The 10,077-nt window shown below is 43.7% G+C and overlaps 2 protein-coding genes across 2 annotated transcripts; both read right to left on the bottom strand.

Annotated features, from left to right (window-relative positions):
- Positions 1–75: 75 nt before the first annotated feature.
- Positions 76–4,775, bottom strand: ube2d2l (ubiquitin-conjugating enzyme E2D 2 (UBC4/5 homolog, yeast), like). Its single transcript, XM_028009433.1, has 7 exons — positions 4,429–4,775; positions 2,570–2,633; positions 2,336–2,367; positions 2,181–2,258; positions 2,004–2,109; positions 1,178–1,271; positions 76–555 (listed from the first exon to the last, which is right to left on the bottom strand). The coding sequence occupies exons 1-7, from the start codon at positions 4,450–4,452 to the stop codon at positions 510–512; spliced, it is 444 nt and encodes a 147-aa protein (XP_027865234.1). The 5' UTR covers positions 4,453–4,775; the 3' UTR covers positions 76–509.
- A 1,048-nt stretch (positions 4,776–5,823) lies between these two features.
- On the bottom strand, positions 5,824–8,902 carry LOC114139466 (probable pancreatic secretory proteinase inhibitor). Its single transcript, XM_028009435.1, has 4 exons — positions 8,418–8,902; positions 8,252–8,283; positions 6,781–6,893; positions 5,824–6,066 (listed from the first exon to the last, which is right to left on the bottom strand). The coding sequence occupies exons 1-4, from the start codon at positions 8,467–8,469 to the stop codon at positions 6,021–6,023; spliced, it is 243 nt and encodes an 80-aa protein (XP_027865236.1). The 5' UTR covers positions 8,470–8,902; the 3' UTR covers positions 5,824–6,020.
- Positions 8,903–10,077: the final 1,175 nt, after the last annotated feature.

Here is a 10,077-nt window from a genome sequence, read left to right as displayed (position 1 = left end):
CTGATTCGGTTTTATTTACCCAACCAGAACCGACTGGCCCCGTCTGCCGAACATGAAATGAAACCAGAACCAGTGTCCATTTGTTGATCTTTATTGAGAAAAACCGTCACAGAGCGATTAGTTGATCGGTAAGCCGCCGGGACCGGAACCGGATCGCCTTCAAGTGCAAAAAGTAAAACCAGGAGAACGGATCGGATGATGAACTAACGGCTCTCCTCTAAAGACACAAAACTAGGAACTGAAACAGCTTTTCTCTTTTAAAAACAGACACAGAGTTCTGAGCAGCACAGGAACCAATCACTGACATGCATGAAGGGGCGGTGCCGGCCGGTTCTGCTAGGCCGTGCCGGTCCGGTCCGCTCTGAGGCTGCGGCTCGTGTCTCCAGCAGACGGACAGACGGGGGTGGGAGGGAACAGCATCACAGTTCAGGATGAGACGAACAGAAACGTGAACAAACTGCAGGGAAAGGTGGGCGGAGGGGCGTGGCCAGGCGTGGCGGTCCGGCGGGTCACATGGCGTATTTCTGGGTCCAGTCCTGAGCTGTCTTGTTGTACCTGCAGGAGACGAAACAGACGGAGTCAAAGTCACGGTCTGGGCAGAAGAGGAGGAAGTTCTGAGAAAAAAGATCGAAACCACATCTGGAAGCGACAACCAGATGCTTCCCAGTTCATTACGTTACTGCTGCTATTTTCATAGAAAGTTGGGTGGAAGGAAAAAAGTCCACCAGCTCCCGGGAGAACTGCAGCCAGGACAGGATTGTGAAACAGAATCAGTTCAGAATCTGGTGGAGCTTCACTAGGAGTCAGAACATCCAGTCACTGGGCTGCTAGCAACCGGGCTACTACTGAATGGGTTGCTAGCAAACTGCATGCTAATAGCAATTGGGCTACTAGCCACTGGACTACTAGCGCCTTGCTTGCTAGCAATGTGTATGCTAATGAGTCAATAGATTCCATCTGAACAGCATAAATTACAAGTTTAAAAGTGAAAGTAGTCCTCAAAAATTGGAATTTGCTCCAGTGGTCCTGGTTCCAATTGGACCACACTGAGAAGTTCTGCTTCAGGTTCACAATGGAACCAAGTTTCATCAGCTGTTAGCATCAGGCTAACTGAACTGGACCCAGGTTGATAGGAACCAGAGTGTGTGTGTGTGTGTGTGTGCGAGCGCCAACCCACCTGACGGGGTCTGTTTTGTAGATTCGGGCGATCTCTGGTACTAGCGGGTCGTCGGGATTCGGGTCACATAACAGAGAACAAATGGACAAAAGAACTGCAGAGAGAAAACAGAGACCCAGTTTGGATCAGAACCACTGCCATTTTAACCAGCAGAACCTCCCTGACTGATGCTAGCTGCAGCTATCAGCGCCACCTGCTGCTCAACATTCACCAACAAAACATCAACAATCCTGATTTGATTTATTCCTGGATTATTCTGGGATTCATTTCTGCTGGTTTTCTTCCCATCTTTGTCTGTGATGCTCCACTCCGCATAAAATTTAACCAGCTTGTTTAACCGTGTTCATTTTTTTCTCCTTCTAATTTTGATCTGTTATTGTTGACGCTGTAAATTGTTCTAAATGGTGTAATTTTCATTTTTACCACCTCAGTAATAAACTAAACAGAAAACTGACCTTTAGTTATTGTAGGTCTGAACATTTATCACCTTACAGGACAACATCTAAAGATTTGAATTGATTCACTATTTTTTATTAAAATTTTATTTTGGGACAAAACCAGGTTAAACTGCGTCAAACAGAAAATAACCGACTTGTATTTCTGCATTTTGATTTTAATTTACTTTTATTTTGAAAGGCTTCAGTGAAATGTTCAGCTTAGGAACCGACTGAGGTCCTGCTGGGGGCCACTAACGGCCCCCGAACCGCAGCTTGGACACATCGCTGGAGGAAAACAAGTATAGCCGGTTCGGGTCGGGTCGGGTCTTGCCGGTTCGGGTCGGTTCGGGTCGTCCCGGTTCCGATCGTTGCCGGTTCCGGCCGCTCACCTTTAGAGATGGTGAGCGCCGGTGACCACTGGGACCGCAGGATGTCCAGGCAGATGCTGCCGTTGCTGTTGATGTTTGGGTGATAGATTCTGGTGGTGAAGGCCACCTGGAAGAGGAGCAGACGGATCGGGTCAGAACCGGCGCCGACCCCGGCCGGGTCGTCCAGGCCGCTCTCACCTTGGGCGGCTTGAAGGGATAATCGGTCGGGAAGTGGATGGTGAGGAAGAACACGCCGCCCTGGTACGGACTGTCGGGCTGCAACAGAACCAGAACCGCAGCGTCAATCCGGGTCACGAAACAAGCAGAGTCCAGATCCGGGTTCTGGTACTTACCGGACCCATGATGGTGGCCTGCCAGTGGAACACTGAAAACAGCAGAGCAGAATTAGAGCAGCAGCTTCATCAACAGAACCGGACAGAACCGAACCCGACGGAACCGGTCGGATTTGCACAAAACAGAACAGAATAGCACCAGACAAAACAGAACCATACAGAACCCGACAGAACCGGCCGGATCCAGACAGAACCAGCTGGACCTGGACAGAACAGAACCGGACGGAACCTTACTGTCTTCGCCGACGGGCCCGGCTGAGCATTGGGCCGGAGGGTCTCTGGACAGGTCCGTTAGCTCCTGCAGGAACAGAACCAGAACCACACATCAGAGGTCAAAGGTTAACACATGAAGAAACAAGATTCTGAGATTCCGGGTCGGATCAGAACTCGTCTGATCCCAGCAGAACCACAGCTTTGATACCAGCCAACAGAACGGAACTAACTGTCGTCTTCTGGACCAAAACCCAACACCGGTTCTGATCCATTCAGAACCATCAAACCAGAACCATTTGGAGGGTCTGCTCCAGTCTGAACATTAGGAACCGAACCCCGTCGGGTCGAATCGGGTCGATGCATGAGCAGCAGCTATATTTACCCTGACAGGGACCGGATCGGGACAGGCCGGCCCGCGGGTCGGCTGCTTATAGAACCGGCCGGGTCGGGTTTCCAGCCAAGCCGGGTGTGTGTGTGTGTTGGTATGTGACACATCGGATCAGAACACGGATTGTCTTTCAGGTCCGGCCGGGTTCAGCAGGTAGAGGTCCGGTCCGGTGGGTCTGGAATTCCCTTCTGGAGGTCCAAACATCTCAGCTGGACATCCAGAGGTTCTGCTGGGACGGAACCACCGGGTCACTTGACCCGATTCCTGTATGACCATATTTGGTAACGTGACAGTAAAGTCCAGGTCCAGATGAAGCTCCAACCAGCCGGTCCTCCTGAGGAAGACCCAACAGAACCACAGAACCAGAGCCAGACAGGATCCGGTCTGAGGTTCTGATGGATCATCTTTGAACTAAAGAGAGACGTTTGGACCTGCAGCTGGACCAGTGGGTGGAATGGTTCTGTTAGTTCTGTTCACCTGCAGCGCCTGTTGGGGAGCTGGCCTGTGATTGGTCCATAGCTGAAAGGGGGCGGCGCTACAGACTCGATCTGATGCTTATGGTTCAATCACTGAGAAGAACCGAACCGGGCCGAGACCTTGAAGACAGTTTGCTTCATTAGACCGGAACCAGCTGAGGTGGTTCAGGCTGAACAGAACCACCGAGCCTTTGGACCGAATCTGGGTTGACATCTCAGAACCTGACCCGCAGCAACAACCCGGCGCTTTCCCTCCGTCCAGAGCCGAACAGATACTGACCAGTTGGAAGAGCAGGTTAACACCAGATAAAGGCTCCGAACCGAACCGGCCGGAGAAACATGCTAACAGCAGCGAACAGCGCTCTGAAGTTGGCTTCTGATTCACAGCCTCTTTAAAGGGCTGTTCCGCAGCTTTTTACGAACCCGCAGCAGCTTTAACCGGTTCTGGTTCTGAACTACTGAAAGTGGATTGCTCTGAACCCATTCCTGGTTTTTCCATCTGCTTGGGAAAAACTAAACAGGGACAGAGTCCACATCAGGTCCTATTATAATACTGACAATTATTATTATAAATTATTAAATAAAAGGCTTTAAAACAAAGTTTATGATATCTAAATCTGGAACTAAATAAGAACAGAACCAGATTTAAAACTATTTGGTCTGTTCAGACCTGGACCGAACCGGACCGTTCTCCAGAACCAGAGTTTCTGATCAGTGGAAGTTTTAGAAACTGTTACATCATTACACACCTAAAAATATAATATTTAATGTTTTTATGACCAGGCTTAAGGTGTCGGATCATAAGCTAAGTTCTCCAGAATCTGTAGTCTGTGTGGAATAAATCGAGTCAGGTTGGACCGCTCTGAGTGTTTTGGGTTTTTAACTACAGCTGATCAAATCTGGGCCTGAACCTTTAAAAACTGTGGAATGGCCCTTTACTGAAGCACCGAATCAGAAGCTAACTTCGGCGTTGAGTTCTGTGGCTCATGATAAAGCTAAAACAAGCCGAGAGTTACCTTAGAAATCCGTTTTAAAGCCATTGTGTCTGTCAGAAGGGACCGGCTGTCGAGGAGGAAGTGGCGGAGGAGGAGGAGGAGGAGAAGGAGGAGGAAGAGGAGGGCAGGCCAGCTAGCTGACGCTGACTAACTAGCATCTAGGACTCTGCTAGCTCCTGTGTTTCGCTGCACATGCGCTGCTTAGACTGCACCGGGTTCCCGTTAAATGTGTTCCTGCTTCACCGACCAACAGTCCGTTAGCCCCAAACTCACACTGAGACCCCACAAACAAACCGGACCGACCCCAGCGGCTCAAAATGTCTTCCGTTACACACAGCAGCTGTCAGAGCACCGGGACAGGAGGTCTCACTCTGACTGAGATTCAATAACAGAGAGCAGGAGGTCTCACTCTGACTGAGATTCAATAACAGAGAGCAGGAGGTCTCACTCTGACTGAGATTCAATAACAGAGAGCAGGAGGTCTCACTCTGACTGAGATTCAATAACAGAGAGCAGGAGGTCTCACTCTGACTGAGATTCAATAACAGAGAGCAGGAGGTCTCACTCTGACTGAGATTCAATAACAGAGAGCAGGAGGTCTCACTCTGACTGAGATTCAATAACAGAGAGCAGGAGGTCTCACTCTGACTGAGATTCAATAACAGAGAGCAGGAGGTCTCACTCTGACTGAGATTCAATAACAGAGAGCAGGAGGTCTCACTCTGACTGAGATTCGTATCACTCAGAGAAAAGGCTCAATCTGTCTGAGAGTCATTCCACTAAAAGATGGAGGAGGTCTCGCTCTGATTGAAATATGATTTATTTCATTTTCCCTTCTCTCTCCATTTGCCTGTGCAAATGGAAAAGTGCTAAAAGAGGCCAAGAAATACAGAAAAAAGTTTATCAGTGAATTAAGTCTGATATAACCCATAGGGAGAGATTACTGAAGACATTCAAAAAGATAATAAACTTATCTGATGAAAGCATTTAATTAAAAATAACATTTTAAAAAGTAGCAACCGTCTTAGGGAAGACAGGAAATGTTGCAGCCTAAAATATATCTGTAAGGGAGATGTCCTTTCATTGCTACTTTTGTTTTTAAAACGGCTTCAGATTGCTCACTCCATCTAATCTTAATTCGTCTTCTACTCCCGAAATAAAGGGAGTAGAAGACGAAGAAGAAGGCGAATTGTTTAAAGACTTAAAGATCCAGGTCAGAAAGTTAGACAAACACAAAACGTGCTTCAATGCAGCAGACTCAAAGTGTAATTAACATGTAATAACAAGCTTATTCCTGTGTGCTACATTCATTTTCTAGAAATACATCTTCTTGTATGAATATTAGTGAAGGACATTATAGCATCAAACATTGAGAAAAACATAAACAATATCTTGTAGAAATTAGTGAAACATAACTCAGAGGAAAATAAGATCTTTATTGATCAGAAGCTGAATGTAAAAGGTTTACAGAAATATGAAAACACAAAGACAATTTCTGATGCAGTTTTCATTAAATATGTCTGCATTCACCAGCGTTCATATTTGAATGCTACATGCTAAAAGCTACATTCATTAATGATGCGCATGGGTGTGACGTCATCAGGGCTTCATCTTCAGCACGGTCCGTCTCTCACAATCAAAATGTCTGCATTTTTCTCCCTGAGCAAAAATAACCAACATTTTTATTTAATAACAATAAAGTCAAATGTCTATTTGTTTTAATGCAGATTATGAATTTTAAAAATCCTTTATTGTCCCATAGAGGGAAACTTAAGGTGAAAAGCGAGATACGTAAGGTCGCACAGAAAAGTTCCAAAAATGGTTAAAATATATCAAAAAACATCATTAACAACAGTAATAACAACAATAATAAAGGTATTAACAATATACTGTACAAGACAGAAGTACCTGGCTCATAAATGTAAATTTAAACTGTTTGTTTTTACTCAATAAAATGCTTGAATGTAATTAATCTGATCATCTCAGCAGTTTTGATCATTTTATTTTATTTTACTTTTTATCTTTTGTCTTTATTTAAAATATGTATTTCTGTGAATATTTGAACATGTTTTATTTTAAAAACAGACTGATGACTGGAACAGGTTCTGCTCTCAAACGGAACCCGGAAGAACAGAGCCAGGTTCTGTCTCCGTGGTAACAGAGCCAGGTTCTGTCTCTGTGGTAACAGAGCCAGGTTCTGTCTCCGTGGTAACAGATTCTGAGGAGAAAACTCCCTTGCTGAAGGTTTGTTTTCGACAGATCGGTCTGTTTTTCTTCCTGTTGGTGATGTAAACAGTTTGTATTTGGACATGTTGGAGGAATAAAATCGTTCTGTGTTCCTGGGAGTTGGATCCGCAGAACGTTGAAACTCACAGTCGCTGGACGCACAGCGAGCATTCGTTGGGGTAAGAGACGCCGTCGCTGCCACACACCGGAGAGTAATTCAGCGGACAAGCCTGAGTGACGCTCATCCCAACACAGGAGGGCTGCAGGACGGAACGAGGCAAAAAACATCACAAACTCAGGACAGGTTCTGGTTCTGGTTCTGGTCCAGGGTGTTGACTCTGATGGTTGATTTTCTTGGTAGAGTTCTGCTCCAGCTGCAGATCAGTAATTCTGCGTCTGGTCAGAAACCTGCTTCTTTAGAGGTCATTCAACAGAAACTCAAGGTCACTAATGACCTGCAAACTGATCCAGAAACTGGTTCTGTCTGTTCAGACGGGACCTCAGCTGGCCTCCAGGTGCATCAGGCTTTATTTCACCTCAGGGTTCTGGTTCTGACCCGTTACAGCAGAGCATATTAAAAGCTATCAATGCTAAGCAGATGATTTTCTGCTCTACGTCTCTTTCACTTTGTGAATAGATTAAATTGAATTTTATTGTGCAGCTTATAAATTAGTATTTCAAGAAAATATTTCACATGTGGATACAGAACCTAACTTTGCCAATATTTATCACAGATAAATACTTTTGGTGTGAAATCATACATAATTAGATCCATAGAAATCATGTTTACTGATATCTTTGTTATTTTTAAAGATGGCCGCCATGGTTCTCAACTAAAGTAATTTTTGCACTAAACTCACCGACTAGATAAAAATGTTTGGTGTCAAATCACAGCCTACATACTTTGAACCACAGAAATCATAAATATTTTATTGATTCTATGTTTCCTTTTTCTGGTTTAAATGGAAAATATATCAATTATAACTATTATAGTTATTGTCAGAGAATGGCACAACTAACCAAAAAGTTAGGCTCGCTGCCTACTAATTAGCTAAACAAGAATCCTAACTATGGTCATGCTAACCGCTAAGCTCATGAAAGAGTTAGTGAACGCTAATGCTAACCACTAAGAATTAGCAGAAGCTAACAGTAGATTTTTCCAGAATGTTAATGGAGTCGTGGACCAACATGGATGAAAATCATTTCTACAGATTTTTAATGTTCTCAGGCGGAACCATCTGGACCTTTGGAGACGTTCTGATGACAGTAAAGTTTGGACATGATGAGCATCGGCGCTTTAAACCCAAATCAGTCGGTTTAAAGGAAACGCTGCCAAAAACGGAGGAAATGAAACCGGAGAATTTGAAGAAACTGGTTGAAATAATTCCTGAAAAATTCTCTCGTTTCTCTGATTATTCTACAATTTAACAAACAGAAATAATTCTGGTACATTTATTGTAATGTAATGTGAGTCAATAATAATAATACGTGTAAACATGCAGTTTGCTCTGACAAGATGGCGGCGCCTGCAGAACGCTACATGATGATGAAACTGTTTCACATTTCTTCCTGTAATTTATAAAGGATTTCAATTTTCCAACATGATGATGTTTCTTACCCTCCTGTGGAGCCTGGATTTGTCTTCAGCACCTGGAAAACATATTTAATGTTTTTTTGTACAGTTTGTTTGCTGAATACAGTCTTACAATTAAAATGACTTAATTTAAGTCAATTAAACAGCTTAAATAAGGATTTCAGTCAAACGTTCCTGCTTCTGGTTTTACCTGCGCAGAGGAGAAGTGTCAGAAAGACGAGCGCCAGGGTCCTCAGAAACATCCTGGATGAATTTTATCCTGAAATAACGACTGTGTCTGATTGGCTGCCGGTTTTTCTGTGCGCAGGTCCGGCCGCTGTGGCCTTTTACGAGTTCGGTGTTGTTGTGACGGCTGCTGCGGCCTTTTGTTCAGGACTTAATCTGTGGATCAACATTCTGTCTGCGGTGAAATATCGCTGACGGAGCGAAAAATGTCCCAAGATTGAGGGACAGAAAAACAAGTCTGGCTGAAAGCAGGTCAGAAACTCAGCAGCAGGATTTAAAAACAGAAATCATTTTTCTTCTTTGGATTTTCAACAGCAGAAAACATGAATGTAACAATTCAAAAGTGATTAAAGCACAAAAACAGACTTTATTTAAGCCGTTTCCCACCTTCTGCTGCCCTCTGGAAACAGGTTCTGCAGCATCCGGTGCAGGTCCACCAGGTTCTGAAACAGCTTTTTCCCACTTGCCATCAGACTGCTGAACTCTTAACTGGACTGCACTTAAAATCTGGTCTCCACTTTATACCTTGCACATGTACAGAGCTAAATGACTTCTATTTTACTGTCATTCCTGCACTTTATATTTTATATTCATATTTATATTCATATTTTATACTGTATTTTATTTTATTCTGGAGTAACCTCACAACATTGGAACCTTAAACATTGTCCTGAGCCGTATGCAACAAAATCTCATTCTGTATTCACCCGGTGCATGAAAATGACAATAAAGTCAGTCTAAGTCTAAGTCTAATTATCTGGGCTAAGCTAGAGACTGCAGTAAAATCTGTCTTTTTTTTACTTAAGATACTTTCTAAAGCAGCAAAGTTTCCAAATCAAAATTTTCACCAAAGCAGTGATGGAGAAAGCGGCTTGAGAAAATGTGTTGAATGTTTGACTTTCTGCTCCTGACGTTTTTCCACCTGATGCAACGAGTTTAAGTCTATTATAGTGACTCGTTTATATTTTAAAATAAAGATAATTCAATTGATTTCTGTTCACAGTCGGCGCTCAGATTTAGAGACATGAGGGCAGAGATGTGACCCGATCTGACCTTTGACCCCACTCCGAGCCTGGACTGACTCATGGCCGGGTCCCTGGTCCTCAGGGAGCAGAGGGAAACCTGGGAGCCTCTCGCTTCACAACTCTTCATTAAATTGTTTTTTCATGGTCAGAAAAAGTAAAACAGAAATCTTTGGATTGTTATAATATTGATACAATATTAGTTTAAAGGTCAAATATATTTCATTATTTCAAAGTAAAACTTATTCTGCTGTGGTTCAGATTGGCCCTGCTGGCGTTTCTGGACAACCAAACTAAAAAATCATCAGGATATAATGAGTGGTTAGGATAATAAAATACATCCAGTGGATCATGATTTAAATTCATAGGTACAGATTGTAATTAAATCAGAATTTATTTAATAAATAGCCTCGGTTTATGAAGTTAATTTGTTTCTCCTCAGGCGTCCCCCAGAGGTTTGTGTTCGGATATCAAAAATACATAGAACATTTCCACAATACTGAAACTGAAACTTTCTGCTGATATTCGGTTTTTACCTCCTCAGGTCCGGATCTGAAGCTTTTGTTGGATGAAATGACTTCTGACATAAATAGACTGAACATT

This window comes from Xiphophorus couchianus, chromosome 23 (genome assembly GCF_001444195.1).
Source record: "Xiphophorus couchianus chromosome 23, X_couchianus-1.0, whole genome shotgun sequence".
NCBI lineage: Eukaryota > Metazoa > Chordata > Actinopteri > Cyprinodontiformes > Poeciliidae > Xiphophorus > Xiphophorus couchianus.
Note: the sequence above shows the minus strand (reverse complement) of the source record. Positions and strands in the feature narration are given on the sequence as shown.